At 44.6% G+C, this 22724-nt stretch overlaps 1 protein-coding gene and 1 pseudogene across 5 annotated transcripts in view; one reads left to right on the top strand and one right to left on the bottom strand.

Moving 5' to 3' along the window:
- Positions 1-22724, top strand: part of LOC147882185 (ALBINO3-like protein 2, chloroplastic) — a 134273-nt gene that overhangs the window by 86355 nt on the left and 25194 nt on the right. For all 5 annotated transcript variants that reach the window (XM_087401814.1, XM_087401813.1, XM_087401815.1 and 2 more), the window contains 3 exons: positions 9162-9272; positions 13475-13530; positions 13924-14041. In XM_087401814.1, coding sequence (XP_087257940.1) covers positions 9162-9272; positions 13475-13530; positions 13924-14041 — 285 coding nt within the window. The remainder of the gene's footprint in view (positions 1-9161; positions 9273-13474; positions 13531-13923; positions 14042-22724) is intronic.
- LOC147882186 (uncharacterized) lies at positions 21251-22706 on the bottom strand (annotated as a pseudogene).

The raw sequence follows: 22724 nt of genomic DNA, 5'->3' as shown, positions 1-22724 counted from the left end.
GAGTGGGCGATGCAATCCTTAGCTTTGTCCACCACCCAAGATGGTGATGAGTATAAAGGAAGAAGGGTCCAATCTTGAAGCCTGTCTTGAAGCTCTAAAAGCAGTATTGGCTGAACCATTTGAGTAATGACTTGCCATATAGGATGATAGTGCATACCCAAACTTTATTTTGCAGCAACCAAAGGGAAGGACAAAAGAGTACCATCATCATTGATAACATCTGCAAAAGTGGAAATCCCCTTTGTATTAAGAAAATAAGAGCGTTGAGGCTCCTGCAAAACCAAGGGAGTAGAAAAAACCCATGACCAATGGATGCTCTCAGCTTGCAAAGAGTTTCCGTGTAAAGAGTCTCTTCCATTCCATGCCAAGTGTGAAAGAATGTGCTTCCAATCTAAAAACGTATGAGAGACTATAGGACAACCTTTGATTTTACCTTCAATGCAGCCCAAAAGAAAATCTCACTGCGTGGGTTGCCAAAAACCAAATGCAGGAGTAGTGATGCGAACTAGTAAAGAGCGCATCATAGCCGCCCAAGGCTGATCATCTTGAAGAAATTGAAGCATCATTTTGCCTTTATGAGCTAAAATGTGCACATGTATATTAAGAATATTCAACCCTCCATGCAATTTGGGCGAGCATAATCTCTGTACTAGAAGAATCCACAAACTTTTCTTATTATGCTTTGATCGCCAAAAAATTTCCATAATGGTAGACATGAAGGAAGACAAGTCTTTCTTAGTGAAGAAAATCAATGGCAGATAAAACTGAATATAAGCCACCAAGATAGATTGAACAATGCGAAGACGGACGTGCAGTGGCCAAGTGGCCAACTTCCAATATTCCAGTTTTTTCTTCAATTTAGCAATAATCCAGTCGTTTTGTTGATGGCGAGTAATGCTCCAACCTAAAGGATATCACAGATGACGAATCAATTGAGTTGGTGGAACAATTTCCCCCGGCCAGAGCAGTCTTTGCCAATCCTTGGAATGCAATGGCAACAAGCGCGCGCGCACACACATTTTTTTTTAAAGTGAAATCTTTTATTGATTATATTACAAGAATTGTCACCTTAGAAAAGAGGCGCTACAAAAGACATCAATCGAAGATCTCAGTATAAGCCAAATATACATCTTGATCTATCTAGTGAGTTTGCAAGCAATCAAATAAAGATTGCTGCAGAGAATGGTTAAAGAAAGCAAACAAAGAAAAATTGGGATCACTAAAGACTTTACAATTGCGGTCTGTCCATAAAGTCCAAAATGCAACGATTTTGCAAACAATCAAAGAGTGATTGTTGCAAAGAACAACGGAAGAAAACAAATGGAGAAAAAATTGGATCACCAAAGACTCTGTGGTTTCTAGCTTTCCAGAGAGTCTAGAGTGCCTAGTAGCGAACCCAGGTAAAGAACAACATAAAATCTGGCTGTTTAGGATAGATCCCAAACAACTAGAAAAGCTTGCCAAAAGAAGCTTGAGAAAATCACATTCTCAATCCGTGCCGGAGGATGCCCACGAAGCTCTATGTCTGAGGGCAGTGCAAAAAGATATGAGATACTGATTCCCTTGGAGCTAAACACCGACGACCGAAAGCTGGAGCAATATGTTTGCATAATAAAAGCTGTCCGACGGAACAACCCCCAACAAAACATGCCATAAAAAGACCTGTTGACGTAATGGAACCTTGGAGTGCCAAATCTGTTTCAATGTCTTTCTCCACCATTTGACTGGATGGTGCAATGCCCAAATTTGATTGGCCCTGTCCGACACCCAGGGTGGTGATAACTGAACTTTATATTCAGAAGAAACTTTTATATGTGACAGCTTCAAAGGACGAATGGACGAGTATAAAGGAAGAAGAATCCAATCATGAAGCTTGTCTTGAAGTTTTAAAGGCGGTATTGGCTGAAAAGGCTGAATCATTCGAGTAATGACTTGCCATACCAGACGATAGTGCATGCCCAAACCATATTTTGCGGCAGCCAAAGGGAAGGATAAAATAGTGCCATCATCCTTTATAACGTCAGTGACATTGGAAATCCCTTTTGTATTAAGAAAATATGAGCGTCAGGAACTCCTGCAAGGCCAAGGGAGGAGTTAAAGCCCGTGACGAATGGATGCTCTCAGCTTGCAAAGAATTACCCTATAAAGAGTCTCTTCCATTCCATTCCGAGTGTGAAAGAATATGCTTCCAATCTAGAAACATCTGAGAAACCATAGGGCAACCTTTGATTTTGCCTTCAATGCAGCCCAAAAGAAAATCTAGGTTCTCAAAAACCAAAAGCAGCAGTGGTGATGTGAACAAGTAAAGATCGCATCATAGCAGCCCAAGGCTGATCATCTTGAACAAACAGAAGCATCATTTTGCCTTTGTGAGCTTAAATGTGCACATGAATATTAAGAATATTCAGCCCTCCATATAATTTGGGTGAGCATAATCTCTGTACTGGAGGTTTCTTTTCTTGCCATGCTTTGACCGCCCGAAAATTTTCGTAAAGGTGGATATGAAGGAAGACATATCCCCCTTAGTCAAAAAAGTCAATGGCAGATAAAACTGAATATAAGCCACCAAGATAGACTGAACAATGTGAAGACGGACATGCAACGGCCAAGTAGCAAACTTCCCAATATTCCAAAATTTTCTTCAATTGAGCAAGAACCCAATCAATTTGTTGATGGCGAGTAATGCTCCAACCCAGAGGATATCCAAGATGATGAATCAACTGAGTTAGAACAATTTCCCCCGGCCAAAGCAATCTTCTTGTTTCCATTCGAGGGGTCTTCAGAAAAGGTTTGCGTTTCACTGCTTGCTTCGTTTTGCAACACGTGGAAGTTCTGAGCTGCATGGAGTGCATTGTGGTCAGTTTGTTCGTGGCGAGGATTCCTTTGGTGCTTACATCGAGTAAGGTGTTAGGTTCTTTGTGTTTGTATGTGTGTCTCTTGTTTGTGTAATTTATGTGTTTATTGTTTGATTTTGGTTTTTGTTTTGTTTTGTAGGTTCAATGAGGGCTTGTTAGAGAATCATAAGCTGACTCTAAAGCGCTATACTACCAAACATTTACGTAAACCTGTGAAGACTTATGAATTGCAATGGCAACAGACAGGATTTCTGAAATGAATGTGAAGGCCAACAGCTAGTCCATACAAAGAGAGCTTGCATAAGTGAAGAAAGATCTCTTGGAGTGTTTTTTGGCATGAAGAATGAATCATTTGCATAAGCCTGAGCAACCAATGAGCGACTTGTAGGAATTTCCAGCCCATGTAGTATATCTATCCCACCAAGTGATCAATATATCGAAGCATTGGATGCGTGCCAGGTGTAAGATAGCACTGAGAGGGCAACCTTGCCGGACTGAACATCGAAGCGTCCAAGGCTCTGATATGTCTCCATACAAAATGCATGCAGCTTTGCTATCCTCATAAAGCCAGAAGATGACATGCTGCAATTTTAGACCAAACCCCAAAGCTTGCATAGTCTGAGCTATAAAATCCCATTGAATGGTGTCAAATGCCTTTGCAATATCCACCTGCAGAATAAGCACATCTTGCTCTGTGTACTTGGCATACTCAATCCCAACATAAGCATTGGCAATATTATCAGTAATATGCCGTCTTGGAATAAAACCATACCGAGTTGGATGCAAGCCATCATGTAAATATTCCTTAATCTGATCAACCACCATTTTGGTGATGATCTTGTATATCACCGGCATCAAAGTAATAGGCCTCCAATTAGCCAAAGATTCACAAATGGGATTCTTGGGAAGAAGTTTGACCAACCCTTTCTTGGGCCAAGCAATATTGATCATTTGCAGCAAAGGCATTTTTAGCAGATCCCAAAAAGCCAAGAAAAATTCTACCGTTAGACCATCCCACCCACGATATTTCCATCTACCACATGATTTGACAGCATCACTTAACTCTCTCTCAGTGAAAGGATGTGTTGGTGAGACAGCAATGACATGCTGTAATAATTTTTCCGTTGCTGAAATGACCTCCTGGGAAGGTAAATCTGCTTTCCCAAACTGAGAAGAAAAATGTCGCGAACGAAGCTGTAGCAAGCTGTGCCCTAGAAGAATTCCAAACACCATCCGGTAACAAAGCCCTGCAAATATTTTGAGAAGACCTTCTGTAATCCAGCCCTTTAAAAAATGCTTTGGAGGAGCAACCTTTATCCAAAAAAGCTCTTTGTCGCTTACGTGTCTTCCATTTGGCTATTCACATTGTAGATAATATTTTGCTCGACATAAAATTTGTTTTTTCTCATAAGAAAGATTCCTGAAGTGACTCAACTCTGTCAAAGACTGACACTGAAATTTTGTTGAGCAACATTGCCCTACAAGGTCTTCTTGTAGCTTTTGCGATAATTACGAATGACTATTTGGATTCGTGTAACAAAAGCTTCCCAAGCAAAATCAATGCCAATGGCAGCCTGTTGAGATAGTGGCTGAACCGCATCTTTAACCAGAGCCTTGTATGGTTCATGCTCCAAATAACTATTGTTGACAATGAGCAATCTTCTGTGCACAAGCCTGTCATGAGGTATCTCATGGAGGCCAATCCTCAACCATAAAGGGGCATGATCGGAATGTGTGAAAGTATAATCCACCCATAAATTGACAGTGAGAAAATCATAGTGCCGAGGATCAACTCTATGCCATCGATCCAACCGCGCCCAATAAGCAGATTGAGCATTGTGTTGAAATGTGTAACTAGGCAGCATAGGCTGTGATTCTTTCCAGAGATCAATAAGAGGGAGCTGAGTCAATAAAGTAGACCAGTACTGAAGCTTAGAGGCTAACATGTGTGTGTGTCTTGAAGTATTGTCACCTGATTAAGGAGCATAATTAAAATTTCTACAAATGAAAGCATGTTGTTTCCAGGGATAACTTTGCATATCAGCCCAAATGAACCTCTGTTGCGAGAAGATTGTGGCGCATAGACCGATGCAAATTCAACGACTTCTCCTTGTATAAGACATTGGATGATCAGCCATCTACCTTGACTATCATTTAAAGCAACCACTGGCTGTAACTCATGTTTCACTAGGAAAACCACACTTGAAAAAGAATGTTCTCCTGCATAGAAAATATCATATAACTGGAAAAATGCCGATGATGACCAGCACACATATGCTGATTATGCTCTTGCAATGCAAATATGTCAGGCTGCAATTGATGCAGGTATCCCCAAACCAACTTCCATTTCCTGGGATCACATAGACCCTGTACATTAAGAGTAAGAAACCTTATGTATGACAGCATATTTACAAAGTATTTACATGTAAGAACCCAAAAGATCAAGTTTGCAACTTCAGGATCCGGCCCCCCAGCCCTGAGATGAAACTAATGTCTGTGGAGAAGATAAAAGAGAAGCCACTTCCTCTTCAGGAAAGAGAGTACGGCTTGCTGTCACTGCAGCCCAAGTCATTCCAATCTCTAAATAAAAGAGCAGCCACTTCCTCTACTTCCCCCATTATTCCAACAGTGTGAGCATGGTCCTTCCAATCCTTGCGTGTATCATCAAAGCCCTCATGCATCACATCATAAACTAACTGAGCTTCCAAAGAAACATGCCCAGGGTCATCCTGACCCAAATCCTGCTTGTGCCTTTTGTTTATGTAAGTCTTCGTTGTAGTTACTGAGTACCTATAAAGCGTGATTGGAGAGAGAGGAAAGAAACAGAGCTTGAACAGGAAGAAAGTAAAGGGTGGATGGCTAAAAAAGGAAGTAGATATAGGCTAAAAGAGGGTATAGAAAAGGAGTGGACAGAAAAGACTTACCATTAGATTGAGGATGAAAGTTATTGGAAAAACTAAGCTTGTATCCAAATTTTCAAACAGAGCCCTCCAAAACAAACTAGTAAACTTGGAGTGTCTATTGGACACAATGGCTGTCTGAATGCTGCACATAACAAAGAAACAACTTGGTGTTGTCCTATGTGTCAATCATGTTTTTACACGGAATCAACATGACAAACTTGCTAAACCTTTCCACAATGGTTTGGCACATCTTGTTCTTGGAACCAATGGAGGGTGGAAGGTCTGTGATAAAGTCGATGTTGATCTGCTCAAAGTGTTGGTCAAAAATCTCAAGGGGTTGGAGGAGACTAGGCAACTTTCAGATGTCATTGCGAAGATGAGGCTAGAAAAACTTCACTTCTAGTTTCTTGAGGGTGCCTTGTACACCCTTGTGTCTGCCAACTTTGAAATCATGGGCAGCGTGTAACAAGGTTGGTTGGTCATAAGACTCATAACTGAAAAAGAACACACATGGTTCTTTGTAGAACATCCACCCGTCATGTATGGTGTAAATGTGGAGGAAACATCATTTGTATCAATGGGTTGGATATTCGGGGGAAGAACGACATCTCAAATGAGTCAGTGAAATCACCATAACCACCGGAAAATGATGTGATGCGAGAACCCCTGATGCGATGCGTACTAAACCGCCTCTATCCAATGCCCAATCATCAATATAGAACTGGGCCTAGGGAATCGCTGGACGCAACTTGAACAAGCTCAAGGGTATCACAAGCCATGACTAAAATTGGGATGTTCTTGCCTAGATAAGTGAAGTGTGGCAAGAAAAGTACCCTCCTGATGTGTAAGTGGAGGAGGAGCAGCAATTCTAACTCCAACCCATCATGGAGAGCCGGTGCAAGACGAGTAGTTGGTGTAGCAAGGACTTGGGGGGGGGGGGATGCACCCGAAGCTTTCTTGGGCCTTTTCTTCTTTGGGAAATCTCTAGCGAAATCCCAAAGGTCGTAGAGATCCGGCACCAATCCTGTCTACCCGCTATTACGGCTCTCTGCTGAAACAGAGAGCCATCTGATGGCTGGAGCATAATGTGGTCATCTAGAATGTTAGGATCTCGGCTCTTTGCTGAAATAGAGAGCCATCTGGTCGGTGAAGCATAATGTGATCATCTGGAATGACCTAATTGCTTCCGTTGTGGAAGGAGGCAAACTAGGAGGGGAGGGATCTTTGTGACCTACCCAAACAATGCTCCAATTGTGGTAAGAAGTGATAAAGAGTGAAATAACCTGTTTGTCCTCCTCTACTGGATCAAATCCAAAATTGAAGGGGATGAGAAAAATCCTATGGGAACCAAGTGTCAAAGGATTAGCATGTAATACTGTGCCAACGGCCTTTGGAGAGCTATAAACCACTTGAAAAAACCTCATCCCAATAAACGAATATTTGGGTGAGGTCTAATGATAAAGCCAAAAACATCCTGTCCCTAGCTTGTGACCTAGAAGGGTAGGACTTGTGGATGTGTGCAAAGAGAGTGGTAGAGCTTTCAACCTCCACATCCTTCTTGGGTTGCAGCAGCGTGTCTTTTGAAAAAATGATTGTTTTCGTGGCTGGTGGAAGTGGTCGAGGATTGCTTGAATGGGATCCATTCAACAATTTGAAATCGGGAGGCCGACTCTAACACAAATGAGAATTCTCTGTCGTTTTGATAGGCTAGAGAAGTAGAGAAGGTAGAAGGAAGAGCAGGGAGCCTATAGAAGCTAAGGGTATGGGAAGGGGCTAAGAGGCTGAAAGGACGGTGAGAGTCTGAGAGGGAGAAGGGGGCTGGGAGGCTGAGAGGGGGAGAGAAAGGGGCTGAGAGGGAGAGAGAGAGGGTCTGAGGAAGGGGAAGGGGGGGCTGAGAGGCAGAGAGAAAGGGGCTGAGAGGGAGAGGGAGGAGCTGGAGAGGGTAAAGCCGAGAGGGAGAGGTAGGGGTTGACGGAGGAGCTTCTTTGAGAGCTTCCAAAAATGAAGATGAAGAAGGCAAGAACATGGATCAGATGAAGGCTAGAGAAGTAGAGAAGGTAGAAGGAAGAGCAGGGAACCTATAGAAGCTAAGGGTATGGGAAGGGGCTAAGAGGCTGAAAGGACGGTGAGAGTCTGAGAGGGAGAAGGGGGCTGGGAGGCTGAGAGGGGGAGAGAAAGGGGCTGAGAGGGAGAGAGAGAGGGTCTGAGGAAGGGGAAGGGGGGGCTGAGAGGCAGAGAGAAAGGGGCTGAGAGGGAGAGGGAGGAGCTGGAGAGGGTAAAGCTGAGAGGGAGAGGTAGGGGTTGACGGAGGAGCTTCTCTGAGAGCTTCCAAAAATGAAGATGAAGAAGGCAAGAACATGGATCAGATGAAGGCTCCTTCTTGTAGTAGAAACTGGCTACAAATATACCTCGGAAATGGAGCTTTGAAGCACGTTTTTGAAGATGATGAGTTCCAAACTGAGGCTGTAGCTTTCTCCTTCCCTGGCCTTGAAAGTTGAGCTTGTTCCAGGCAAAAATGAAGCAAGAGCATACGATTTGGAGTGCAGCATTCTGTTCAAGCAGTCGGAACTGATTCTTTAAAATATGAATGAGCCTTTTTGTTGGCACAGATTCTAGACCCCGGAATGGAGCTCTTGTCTGCACAAATGCTGGAACTGGAACTTGCTGATGTCTGCGCAATTGGTGGAGCAGGAGTTGATTTTGAATGGAGCAGGCAACGCTGAAGATGAATTTGGAGCAGCAGCTGTCTCGAATTCTGGCCCTGCCCTGGAAAACAACAGTGCTTCTTGCAACTAGAATTTGGAGCAGGAAACAGGGAAGAGGGAGGGAGGGAGCTGAAGGAGCTGAGGGGTTGGGAGAGGGCTGAGAGGAGGGAGCTAGGGGAGCATGACGGGGAGCTTGGCTGCAGCTTTTGCTGACTGAGATGAGATGGTTATTTTCAAGATACCATGCTTCTACTATCAAGTGAAATGTGCTCCTGTTTTCAGAGTCTCTAGTTAAAAAATAAGGCTGGTTATTGTAGTGGGGAACTAGCGATTCTGCTGTCTGAAAGCTATGTGGTGGCACTGGTGCTTTTGTTAAGTTATCAACACTCTAGTAAGTTATACAAATGGACGTATGTAGTTTGTTAAGAAGTGATTGTGCTGGTGAGCCTTCTTGAGCTGCAAAATTTTCAAACCACGTTTTGAAATTGCCCTTAAGGTCTGAAGTTATTTCCTTTCAAATCATACTGTTCATGTCTGCTATTGGTAGTGGAGAAGATTTTCAAGATCTTGTTTATGTGGTCCAATTTACATACTTCTTATCATTTGCCTGCTTGAGATAATTGTTTTGGCATGGCCTTGGTTTGGCTTTGCCTTTGTCGCTCTGTTTTGTTATTTTATGCAACTCTTTGGGCTTGCAGGGTCTATTGCTGCATCACCCAAGGTTATTGGCTATCTTTATGAGTTCGAAATTACTAAGGGATCCCAATTGGACATTGGGTATGAGCAGCACCTATGAGGGACTTCTCAAGGTGGGCAATTGCTGTTTCATTAAACTGTCCATTTTCCGATGCTTCTGGTTTTATTGGCATGTGTACATCTTTTGAGAGTACTTTTGCTTTTGCTGCAGGATGCTTTTTTGGGGGGGGTGATTTCAATAGGATGCAATACCCTTTTGGTGTCTTAAGGAAAGTTTCTTTGGGAAGGAAATTCAAAATTGGGTTTGAAATGTCAATTTTTTAAACAGCTCGACTCTGATACCCAAGTCGCTAAAACCATTCTTTTAAAATTCGACCTACATATTCTAAGGAGATCATGAGCTCATCTATTTATGAAATGGGCACACGTAATTGTCTTGAAATCAAAACTTGAAGGTACTGCATAATTTAAGAATTTGGAAATTGTTTTGTGTGACTGGTGCCAAAATTTGAAACGGGAAAAAATAAATGTTTATCATGTATGTGTAAAAAATTGCGATTCCCTCCCCGCTCCTCCTGCTGCCCTCCTTCTTCCTGCTCCCCTCCTTGCTGCCCCCTCCTTCCCCTCCTTGCTGCCTCCTCCCTCCCCTCCCCCCTACCTGCTGCCCCCCCCGCCTCCCGCCCTCTCTCCCCTTCTCTACCTCCTGCGCTGCTGCAGCCCCCCCGCGCTGCTGCGAGCTCCTCCCCTGCGCGCTGCCTCCTCCCCCGTGGGCTGCCTCCTCCCTCCCCTCCCCCCTACCTGCTGCTCCCCCCGCCTCCCCTCCCTCTCTCCCCTTCTCTACCTCCCGCGCTGCTGCCAGCTCGTCCCCCGCGTTGCTGCCTGCCTGCCCGCGCCCCCCCCCTCTTCCCCCCCCGTGCTGCTGCCTGCACAGCCCCCTCCGCCCCCCCCGCTCTTTCTTTGGGTCCCCCCCCCCTTCTCCTCCACTCCTCTCCTCTATCCTCCCCTCCTCTCCCTTCCTCCTCTCCTCTTGCTGCCCCCCCTTTCTCTTTGCTGACGACTCCTCTCCTTGCTCACTCCCCTCTCTCCCACCTTCCTTTCACCCTCTTCCTTCATTTGGAGTACCCCTATTCTCTTTTAGGGGTCTGCTGGGCTTCAGGAAAGCTGACGGAGTTCTTTTTTGTGTTTGAATTGGCCTATCCCACCTCGATTGACGAATGGGTTCCCATTTAGTCAATCTATTACTGCACACACTGGCCGCGAGAACCGTCACTTTCTCAAAAGACAAGCTGCAGCAGTTGCAAAAGGATATGGAGCATGAGTGTTCCACGACTCTCTTCGCACGCATCCATGGCTCCCACCCCTCTAGGTCACAAGCTAGAGATTGGATGCTTGCGGCGCTTCCCTAGGAGCTCGCCCCCCACCTTAAGGATGTTCGTTTGTTGGGACAAGGTTTCTTTCAGGTGTGCCTAGATTCCCCGGGCGTTAGGAGCGATCTGCTACAAGCCGGGTTTCTATTTCTAGGCTATCCGAGGATTTTTTTGTTTCCCTTTCAACTGGGCTTTGACCCAGTTGAAGAGGACAAGCAGGGAGTTTCTGTTTTCATTAGGTTCCCTGGTCTCCCCTCAGTTTATCACCGGTTTCTTTCAGTTATTGGCGAGAGGTTTGGTAGGAGAGATTTCCCCCTCTTCCTGGCGAGGGAAGGGGACCTTAATATCATTGACCCGGACTTGCAGTGTAGGGCATTGCTTTGTAAGGTGGTGGTGAGGGGACTCATGCCTGGGCAGGAACCTTGGAAGGATTTCTTTTTTGGACGCATTCAGGCTTGCCCACCTTCCTTGGGAGATGATTGGGTGGACAGCCCTCGCTGGATTTTTACTTCCGACTCTCTTAGGTCTGCTGCCTCTCCTCTCATGACTGCCATTCTCAAAGCTTGGGGGAGCTTCAGGAACACTCTTCGAAGAGTTTCGCCCTCTACTCTTGAAGAGATTGATAGGCAACCGGTCATTTGGAACGACAGTATACTTGATGAGCATGCAGAGCACTGGGCACTTCCCATTATATTCAGTGGTCTAGATGAGAGAGAGGCCCCGCCTACACAGTAGGCACTTGGAAGGCTTTTATCAGGCTACCTGAGGATCAGAGGCTATAGTCCGTGAGTCACCTCAGAGGGGTAGCACGCAGGATTCAGCAGATAAATGCGGCCATCCCGGTGGAATGGACAGTTTAGATGCCTATTACTTCCACCACTTGGATGGTAGTGAATTAGGTTCTCTTGGCCACTGCCTGGTTTGTGTGTTCTTGTTGATGCCGGTCTAAGGATCGCATCACTCAGCTCATTAGAACAGTCAAAAATTTTTAATGGAGTAGACTTGATGGCACGGCAGATGTTGTAGCGAGGGTGGCCTGGGAGACCATTATTCTCCCTACATGGGAAGGGGACCTTAATATCATTGACCCGGACTTGCAGTGCAGGGCATTGCTTTGTAAGGTGGTGGTGAGGGGACTCATGCCTGGGCAGGAACCTTGGAAGGATTTCTTTTTTGGACGCATTCAGGCTTGCCCACCTTCCTTGGGAGATGATTGGGTGGACAGCCCTCGCTGGATTTTTACTTCCGCCTCTCTTAGGTCTACTGCCTCTCCTCTCATGACTGCCATTCTCAAAGCTTGGGGGAGCTTCAGGAACACTCTCCGAAGAGTTTCGTCCTCTACCCTTGAAGAGATTCATAGGCAGCCGGTCATTTGGAACGATAGTATACTTGATGAGCATGCAGAGCACTGGGCACTTCCCATTACATGCAGTGGTCTAGATGAGAGAGAGGCCCTGCCTACACAGTAGGCACTTGGAAGGCTTTTATCAGGCTACCTGAGGATCGGAGGCTATAGTCCGTGAGTCACCTCAGAGGAGTAGCATGCAGGATTCAGCAGATAGATGCGGCCATCCCGGTGGAATGGACAGTTGAGATGCCTATTACTTCCACCACTTGGATGGGAGCTTTTTCGAGGACAGCAGTTCCTTTACAGGTGATCGCTCTTCGAGGTCTTGGGGAAGATGCTTTGGTCTTTGACGTTGGGGATGGAGGTATACTCTCTAGATCCATGGATGATATTCTTCTAGAGGTTGCCTTTCAATGTGTCAGGATTGCTGGTTTTGTGGACCATGGAGCGGGCTTAGAGTGGTACTTAGACCTCGACCCCCTGCTCTTGGCCCTGGGATCTTGGAGGTTGTGGTTATGTGGAGGTGCACCTATCAGGTGCTTGCAGTGGGACCCAGGAGAGTGGGAGTGGATATATCATGGGCACCGAGAGAGCGGGATTCCCTTCTTTCGTTTCACAGTTGGTAATGCGAGGAGATTTCAGCTGAGGAGTAGAGGTTGGATTCCCTCCAGAGCCCCCCATTGGGATAGCTTCTTCATCATCGTAGATTTGCGTAGGAATTTTGGAGGAGGCTCTGGAAATCCCTCAGAAATAGAAAGATCACTCTTTTCTTTTGGCTTTCTATTAATGGAGGGATTGCAGTGAACCTGTGGAGATCACGATTTGGGGTTGATCCCACTTGCCCTCGCTGTCATTCTACAGAGGAGTTAGTGCGACTCTGCCTTTGGGACTGCAATCAAGGGAGGATTGTTTGGAAAGGAGTTGCTCGGATACTCAACATTTTTCATACTTTCCCTTTCTTCATGACTTGGGGCTCGGTCGCATGGTTATCCCTTACTGGGCCCCAGGTGTTTTATGAGGGTGAGCCTTCTTCTTGGGCACTCTCGATCCGCCGACAGGTGATAGAGCCTTGCTCTCTTCAGGATGTACCACATATTCCTTTCAGAGCTTCACATGTTTCAGTGGACACCTCTTGGGAGATTTTGGCTAGCATTTCCTCTTGGCACATTTGGAGAGCCACATGCACAGAGGCCTTGGATGACACCCAGATACACCCATCACAGGTGTTCATGGGTATTTGGAGTGACACGGTTCACACTTTGATAGCCATATGGGCTAGCATGCAGGGCCCTTCACGGGCAGCCTCTTCTAGGAGGACTGTATTTCTTCGAGTTTGGAGGGGTTCTCCCTTTTTCTTGGAGGTTGCTACTGGATTGAGATGGCACTATCAGCCCCAATCCTTTCTTTTTGGCTCTTGAGCTTTTCATGCATTGCATGGTGTATCCCGTATTCTTGTATGGAGCTTGCTCTAATGGTTTTCTTTAATACTTAATAGAAGTCTCTTTTTTGCAAAGAAAAAATATAAAAAATACGATTCTTTGAATTTGAGACTATAAATGTCCTACTTGTTCACCTTCTGTCAAAACTTCTTGTTTTGCAGGTGGCTGGTAGATGTTTTACTTCTGGAAAGTCCAGAGAGGCAATCCAATTACTGGAGTAAGTATGCAGAGCTAGAAGTTTTGGTTTGTTGAGTTTTGAATGTTTGCGAGGTCATAATGTTTCCACTTTTGTGAGTCAATGTTAAGAACTTTCTTTTGTTGACAAACTCTAGGCTCACTCGTGAGGTTGTTCGAAGTTAGTTAAGGAAAATGCCAAAACTGAAGAGCATAGTTAACCGTGTTTCTTAAAAGCTTATAGCCTTTTACAGCCACATGCTGAACTAGCTAAAATGTTGCAAATGTTCTGTTTTATGCATCTTATTTTAGGAAGTATTGTGCAATCATCCTCATTTATAGTTAGCAATTTGTTAATGTGGATGATTAGCCTGAATAGAGTGATGTCTAACATGTTTTACATGGCATTGTTTCTTTTGGGAAACTTTTTGAACAGAAAAGCCATCAAAGAGCAACCTGAAAAAGAGGAAGCATACGCACTTTTAGGATGGGTTTATACAGAAAAGAAGGATTGGGTGAAGTCTGATATCTACTACAAACTTGCGATCTCAAAGGTAATAAATGATTTTCATTTATGCATTCATCTTGTGGTGTGTTTTTCATTTAACCTGTAAATCAAAGCTTTTAGCGGAGGGGGTAGTAGTTTATCTTTACTTTATAGTTTGAAATCCCCTCCCCCCCGGCTACCCACCCACCCACACACATACACAATCAATCTTTTTTCGGTAAAATCCATGTGCTATTATATTACAAGAAGCATTCCCCGAGGGGGGGATATGCTGCTACAAATTCCCAATTTAGAAAGTCTCATTGTATGATAAGTAAGCAGGATAGTCCAGATCCCGAGCATGCAGACAGTTAAGGAGCGATTGCCGCAAATGCCCAGAAGAAGGGATACTTGGCAAGGGATGGATCACCAAAGACCCTAAGGTTTCGATCCTTACCATAGAGTCCATGGCGCGCCATAGCATACCCATGTAAAGAAAAGATCATACGCTTGGGAGACAGGTGAATCCCAAACAACTAGAAAAGTTTAGCAAAGCAAGCATCAGAGAAGTGTGCCTGGACTCGTTGCAGAAAAAACAAGAAGCCATGAGTCTCAGATGCAATGCCAAGAAAGATAAGGTATTGGCTCCCACAAAGACAGATATCAGTGACTAATATCTGGAGCAATGTGTTTGTGCGCAAAAATCTGTCCGAAAGGTAGGATCCCAAGTAGAACTCACCAAAAGAAAAGCTTTTGATGAAGAGAGTTTGCAATTCCAAATTTGTCTTAACCTTTTTCTCTACCATTGAGAAGTACGAGTCGTAGATCAAATTCGATAGCATGAACAGAAACCGAAGGTGGAAGCAGCAAAACCTTGTACAAGGTTGCAGCTGTGACATTTGCAGGATCATTCGATTGAAGGACCTAGTCTTTGAAGGGGTCTATAATCTCAATACGTGGTACTAGCTGAAATACACGAAGCATCTGTGACAATATGTGCCAAAGAGGTCTATAATGCTGCTGAGCTCCAACTTCCTGATTGCAGCAGGGGAACATAACACCATGCCATCAGCATCCACACATCATCCACAAGGCATATGCCTTTCAACCAAATAAAATAAGAGCGAGGGGGCTCTTGTACGGCCAAAGGAAGTGCAAAGACCTCTGACCAAGGAAGGCAATCTGCCTGCAAAAGGACAGCCCTTAAGGCTGCCATAAATATAACTGCTAGTGACCAAAAGCATCCGTGGACAGACGCAAGGCAAGTGCGGCATCATATACACCCATGGCTGATCACCCTACATAAAGTGAAGCATGATTTTCTCCTTATGTGCCAGAACATGTGAAAGTGCAGCGGAGACTGAACAGAAAGGAGAGAGAAAACCAAACCACACAAACTGAACTGAAACATAGTCACAAGAAATGTTTCGAAACGTAGAAACGAGAAACGTTTTAAGAAAAGTGAGGTTTTTTTGAAACTTCTGGTTGTACTCTCTAGTGCCAAAAATGCCTCAAATATGTCCCACATATATCTGGAATGCTAAAATGATGATAAGCATGTAGAAATACTAGTAATACCTATCATAAACATGTAGAATAGCAGCCAACCATTAAACAGGTAGAAATACCTACCATAAACATGTAGAAATACCAGTAATCTTACCATAAGCATGTAGAATAGCAACTAGCCATTAAAATTTAGCCATCAAATTTATCACTAAAGTTTTCATTAGACAATTGTCATTTAAAATCAAAATGTATACACATTATCCATAAACGAGTAGCAGCCAGCCAGCCTAGAGCCAGCCATTAATGATTAATCAGAATTCAGATTTATCATTTAGCACACAATTGTCAACCATCCTACATAGTAAATATTCAAGTTTAAGTGTTGAAAGTTTAGACATCAATTTGAAACCAATTATAAGTTAGGACTCAGATGCCAGAAAGCATAAATTGAAACTTGGAAGTACTAACTAGTAACTAGCTAGAAGATACTAGCAGCTAGCTACATTCTCCTATCTACTGATTCTACTCTTCAAGATCCTCAGCTGGCTGAGATTCAGCACCCTCAATGTCATCATCTTCAGCATCGGAATCTGAAGAAGATGATGTATCTAAAGAAGAAGCAAAAGAGGAAGAAGAGGAAGGAGTAGGTGCAACTGCAAGAGAAGTAGATGCAGCCTCCTCTCCTTCTGTAGCTCCTTGTCGCCCACGGGTATGTGATCGTGTGGCTCGCAGTAACAATTCTCGCTCCTCACTGCCTAGCGAGAAAGGAATACACATCATCATCCTCATGTCTGGGGTGGAACAAATCACCGTCGTCCTCAGGGACATCCACACGTATTTTATCTGGGTTCACCTCAATTGGACCTTGAGTCTTAAGGCTTCATTTGTCGAAGGAGACGCAAGTTTTCATGGACATACACAAGCCTACCACAAAAATTATAGCAGTCATGCTTCAAAGTTCAACGCAACTTTCAAATTTTCAGATTTCAATCTTGCTGTAAATTTGATTACTTACCTCTCAAGTTGAGCAGTGGATAGTCTATTTCTTTTCTTGGTGTGTAAAGGGAGAATACACTCTAGTTCCTCTCGCAAGCACTAGATGAGTAGTCCTGTGAGAGTACTCTAATGGCAAGCAGCCTCAAGGCCGGAGTGCTCTTGTCATACTTTTCCCACCATGAAACATGCCTCAAATGGGCCTCCTTGATGCATGCACGAGTTGTACCAAACTCCCCAAAGGAGTTTCTTAACACGAGGAGTTCACCCTCCATGGAGTTCTACTGAGTTGCATCAGGGAATGCTCTCTCTAGGAACTTGGTCCATCCCTATGACAATCACTTTGGTCCTCCCTCCTCCATAGAGGGTGCAAAATACGGGCTACTGCATGGATTGGCCTATGAAATTTATTCCATCTACTCTCCCATATATCCAAGATCTGAAATATATCCAAGATCTGAAATTCTAAGTAAAAGGAAACCTCACGATTATAGAGACTACAAATTTGAAATGGAAAGGACAAAATGCAAAAGCTAAAACTTGTTACTTAGATGCACCTGTCTATCTGCACCCAAGTGCAGCTTTTCATTGCCTCTCCAACCTTCTCCATGAACTCATACACCAATCCTATAGTGCAGCCCTCTTTGTTAGTGAGGCGAAGGGTAATAAAGATGGGGTTTACAATGCTAATGATTTCCTCACGTGCATGCCAAAAGTCTCCATCAAATATGATGTCCTCAAAGGCCCTTGCCTTTGGTTTGTTGGACTTATCCCATCCTATCCATTCCTCACTGGCAACCATGTGTCACAAATTGTCATTCACTTTTACCAAGCGTGCCAAGATAATGAAGAGATAGGCAAAGCGAGTTTTGGAGGGCTTCAGAATCTCCAATGTGTTGTGCTCCCTGAAAATAGCAAGGGCTTGATGTGTTCGGGTAATGAAAGTCACCAGAGCTCGTGTCTTATCAACAACCGTGGCTACCCATGGCAGCTTGCCTATATCCTCAATAAGGAGATCCAAACCGTGTGCTGCACAAGGTGTCCAAAAACTGTGGCTATACTCACTCTCTATTAGTGCACCCATGCGTTGACAATTGCTAGCATTGTCAATGATTACTTGAACTACATTTTGAGGTCCCACATCCTCAATGGCCTTCTTAATATGACCATACATATAATCACCTGTATGAGAGTCATTGCTTGCATCTATGGACCTCAAAAACACAGTAGTAACACAACATGAGGCAAGGATCTTTATAAGAGGCTTTCTCTTTTTTATCTGACCACCCATCAGACATGACAGTGCATCCGTATCTCTTCCATGCTGCCCTTAATAGGCTGAAGCTCCTTCTCTACCTCAAACCACTCTGCATGCACGTCTCGAGTGCATAGTGTCTCTGAAGATAGAGGCTTAAACGATGGTCTTGCATCTCCCATTGCTTGCACAAACTCCATAAATGCAGGAGGACGAGCAATATTAAATGGAATGTGATACAAGAAGTGAAGGGGGGGGCCTACGTATCATAGTTACCAAGGAATGGCGTTCTGGCATCCGGAACACTTGGAATGCCGTTCCAAAAAGGAGAGGCCCAGGGATCGTTCGAAACGCGTCTGGAACCTGCCTTGGGGACATGTTACCAAAGAATGTTGTTCTGGCGTTTCCGGAATGCGTTCCAGCCCTAATCCCGATGTTTCGGGTTTTGGCCTGGCTAAAAGTCTCGACAAGCACCGTGCGACGTGTCTTCCACCTGCCTCATCTTCTTGTGCCATTCTCGGTGCCCCCCTTTGCTGCTCTAGCCTCCACTACCTCCTTGCTTGAGCCCTCCAACTACTCCACCCTCCCTCCTTGCTTCAGCCCTCCATCTCTCCCTCCTCCTACCTTTCTCCACTCCCTTCTCTCTCTTTCTCCACTAACTCAACCCCCTTCCCTCCACTCCTTTCTACTCTCTCAATTCCCTTCCCTCCACTCCCTTCTACACTCTCTGTAAACATTGCATCCAAAAAGAGAAACATGCTTGGGTTTCAGAAGGCAAATGATGTTGTATTTGTTAATGCAAACTTGCATTTGCTTAACAAGTTCAGGGCAGAGTGCACTCCTGAACCACATCTTGGATTTGAACCTGACGAGGACTCCGATAGTGATGTATCAGAGGACGCTGTTGAGCATGACGATGATGAGGCCCAGGACCAGGATCAAGATGATGAGGTCCAGCAGGGTGAGGGAGAGGCCTCCATTGCTATGCCACCTTTAGACCATTAGGGCTGACTCTCTTTTTTTCTATACACCATGTACTTGGCTCGAGGGTGTGGAGTCCTATTTTGTATTGAGGCCTTCAGGCTCGAGGCATGGCCTCCGTTTTCTGTACTTTGCATATTATATGCTCTCAGATCTATAGTATTCTACAGTCTACTACGCTTTATTCACATTGCAAACATGTACATTTCAGTTTTGAGTATTCTAAGAGTGTCTTTAAATGACTAAAGCTGAAATGGAAAGTTTAGAGCTGCTAAAAGTGATTTTCTTTTCATAATTTGTATATTTTTATATGAATTGATGATGTGTCATATGACGTGGCGTGTTGGTTCCAGTTCCCCCTTCTCAGAACGTTCCCATTCCGACACTTGAAATTTCGAAACATTCTCGTTCCCTGGTAACTATGCTACGTATAGGCACGTCAACCACCCAGTCTGCCGACTATACAGGCCGACCAATTCCTCTATATGGGCCGACTGGCATGGTCTAGGTGGGCCGACTCTTGCCCTAGATGGGCCGCCCAGGTTTGCCATATAAAGGACTGGAGTCACAACCATATAAGGGGATGCCCCCCCCGGTCTATACGGCCGACTGAACAACTAGTAGGGGGCCGACCAACAGGTCAGTCCTCCCTTGCATCTAGCCCTAGCTTGCTAGTCAGGTCCTACAGCCAAGGGGTGGCCAAACATGTCCTTCAAACGGGCCTACCAAGTGCGCCTCCAAAAGGCTGCCATGTGGCAACAAGCAGCCCATATGGGCCTAGGGCAGCCACGTAACCTCTTTTGGAACATCCGCATGCAGTGCAGGACCGAGGCAGCCTGACCACATGCCCCATCGAGCCTCGATCCATGGGTTGAACTATGCCTCACTGGCCCAGACTGATAGTACCCTGATGGGACCTCCACATAGACAGATCTGCCCTTTGTCCCACTTTACATTATGCTAACCTCACAAGGGGGAAGACACACCCACAACAAATGCCCTCACTCATGACCTATCCTAACCATGGTACATCAAGAGATGCTGGCCTCCAATACCCCCTCTCAACTCCTGGACGTAACATCATCTACTAGGGAGGTGGGTGTGCCGTTGGAGCAAGTGAAGGAATCCGTAGCGTGGATCTTTGTTGCGGAAATTTGTCACAGGTATTGTCGAAGAAGCCCCCTCTTGGCACGAATTGTCTTAGCACAATCACTGGAACTCTGAACTGGGTGGTCAAGACCATCAACCAAAGTGAGAAACCATACAATCATTTTTGGGGGACAACCCAGGGCAAAGTACCCTTATTGACTCCATATACATTCATTTTAGAGAGACTACTCAAGGTTGAGAGCCTTTGTTGACTCAACATAAAACAATTACTAGCACTAAACATCATCCACCATCTCAGAGAGGGATAGATCATCCAATATAGAATATAAAGCCTGCTCCTCAGGTCTAGTAGATGTGGCGAAAATATTCTCAAGCTTGTCAAGTGTCTCCTTGGCTGAACTATTGAGGTCAAGATGATGAATAGATTGTTAGCCAGCCTCAAACCAAAAAGCGCTAGTGCCTTGGCATTCTTCTCATCCCAAGTTGAGGCTTGTGCCGATTGGTCTTCACCATGAGAACAAGGCTCCATGTGTGCAAAGTGAGGTAACAAATTCGTAGCACCAGACGAAGAACCAACAAGTATGGCGGCTGGTCTAGGACTCCAAAATGCAGTAGCAGCCCTCGCATGTGCAAGGTGGTTGAAGAGGTGCTTTTGTAGATTGTTGCAGCAGTTGGTCGACGGCGTGAAGTACTCCAAAATGCACACCTAGGTCCGAAATGTGCAAGGCGGTTGATGCAGATGGCTAGGCAATAGGTGTAGGTGCTCGAGATGCAAAGGGCAAGTATCAAAATCTGCAAGGCCCCTCAGCAAGGCACTCCGAAGTGCTATAGTAGGACATCTATTTGAAAATCGGCTGTTGTAGGTGTGCTAGATGTAGGCCATCTTCTCCCGGTCATATTGATTATAGTTGCCAGGAGTTTCTGAAACGGGAGGTTTCAAACGGGTTTCGAAAAATCAATGAAACGGGTTTCGAAAAATGAATGAAATGGGTTTCATTCGGAATGTGAAAATATGTGCATTCATACCTAGGGTATGCATCATGCCATATACAAAAATGTGCAAATAAACGTTGTAAGTGACTCCATAGTGCAGACATGATACAAAAAACATACATATCAAGTATAAGCACCAGTGACCATACATACTGAATCTTGATCATACAAAAAGCTAGTCATCAAAGATCATACATTATACATATTAGAGTATTCAATGATCATCTTCACACATACATATTGAATGATCATACATATTGATAATTGAATCTTGATCATACTGATCATACATACTGAATACTGATAATAATAAAAAGTAGAGTCATCAATGAACCTCCCAAGACCTCCATGGTGATGGACCATGAAGGTAAAAAGGTCAAACTACAGCTGGAATCCAAAGTACTGTCTATCAATAATAAGTGACAAAGTCACAAATCAAAAGTCAAGTCTGATCATCAATGTCAGCATCTTCCTCCTTAACCGAATCCTTGTCCTCATCAGCCTCCTAGAACTCCCAGAAGGCTCATAAAAAGCATCCTCATGAGATGCAGGTGCAATTGAAGTACTGGCACCAGCTGCCTGGGAGGATCGGGTGCGGTGAGATGAAGCCGTGATCTCCTCGTACAACATGGCATAGATATCCCTCTCCTCAGGTGGAATCACTGGCATCTCCTTGCACTTTGTGATGTCGATTTTGTAGGGGTTCACCTGCCGAGGCTCAATGGGGTAGTTCGTTTGCTCGAGCAATCGTAGATTGCAATGGCAAAAGACCAACCTCTCCAATTGCACAGTGGACAATGTGTTCCTCTTCTTCGTATGGAGTAAGGCCCATGTACTCCAGTTTCTCTCACAAGGTCCAGAGCTACAGCAGAGCTACAGTCTTGTGAGAGAACTCGCATCGCTATGCGTCTCTGAAACAAAACAAGAGACATTCTCAGACTTTACAGTTTAGTGGCAGCTTCCAATTGCTGAGCTATACCCACATGTTTTCAAGAAATAAGAAAGTATTGCCTCTAGGGTTAAGTATTACCAAGTGGGGTGCCTCAATGCCATATTTTTCCCACCAAGAAACTGCTGCTAGCTGAGTCTCCTCTCTCTGTGCATTGTGTGATCCAAAAACACCGCTTTGGTTGCGGAAAAGAAGACGCTCATCCTCCAACTTGAAAAGCAGATCATCATCATCTCCCACGATCTTGCTCATATAAGCTGACCACCCATCCACCAATTCTCTATCGAGATATTGCTGCTCATTCCTCCATAGAGGATGAAGGAAATGAGCAACAGTATGGATTGGCCTATTAAACCAATCCCAACGCGTGTTCCAGATCTCCTTAAGGTCTTCAATCCTTCATACGAAATTATGAATCAAAGGCAAAACCGATAATGTTTAGAAAAAATGAAAACATAGATTAAAAGGAATTCTAAGCATGCCACTTTGCTAATTGGAATTTGGAAAAATGCTAAACTTCAAAGGATGACTCATGAGTACGGGATACCTGTCTGCAAATAGGTGAGTACACGCATCAAGGGCTTCCCCCACTTTGTCCATGAACTCATAGAGAAGCCCAATGGTGCTCCCCTCCATATTTGTCAATCGGAGAACGCTGTACATGGGGTTCATTGTCTTCATTAGAGCTGCAGCCTCCTCCCACCATGCATCTCTCATGACCATGTGGCTGAAACCAATTGCTTTGGGCTCATTCCTATCCCTCCATTGCTGCCAGTCACGGGAAACAACTGTATGCAGCAAACCATGCCGCACTTGAACAAGCCTCTCCAACATTATGAACATATAAGTAAACTGTGTCTTTGAGGGCTTTAAAAGGTCGAGGTCACTATTTTCCCTGAACATGCTCAAGACCTTGGGTCTTTTGGTTACAAAATTTACCATGCTCAAAGCTTTAGACAA

The sequence above is a fragment of the Dipteris shenzhenensis genome, chromosome 30 (assembly GCF_047967505.1).
Source record: "Dipteris shenzhenensis isolate YYH24624 ecotype China chromosome 30, Dip_SZ_1.0, whole genome shotgun sequence".
NCBI classification, from domain to species: Eukaryota; Viridiplantae; Streptophyta; class Polypodiopsida; order Gleicheniales; family Dipteridaceae; genus Dipteris; species Dipteris shenzhenensis.
This window is presented reverse-complemented; position numbering and strand designations above follow the sequence as displayed.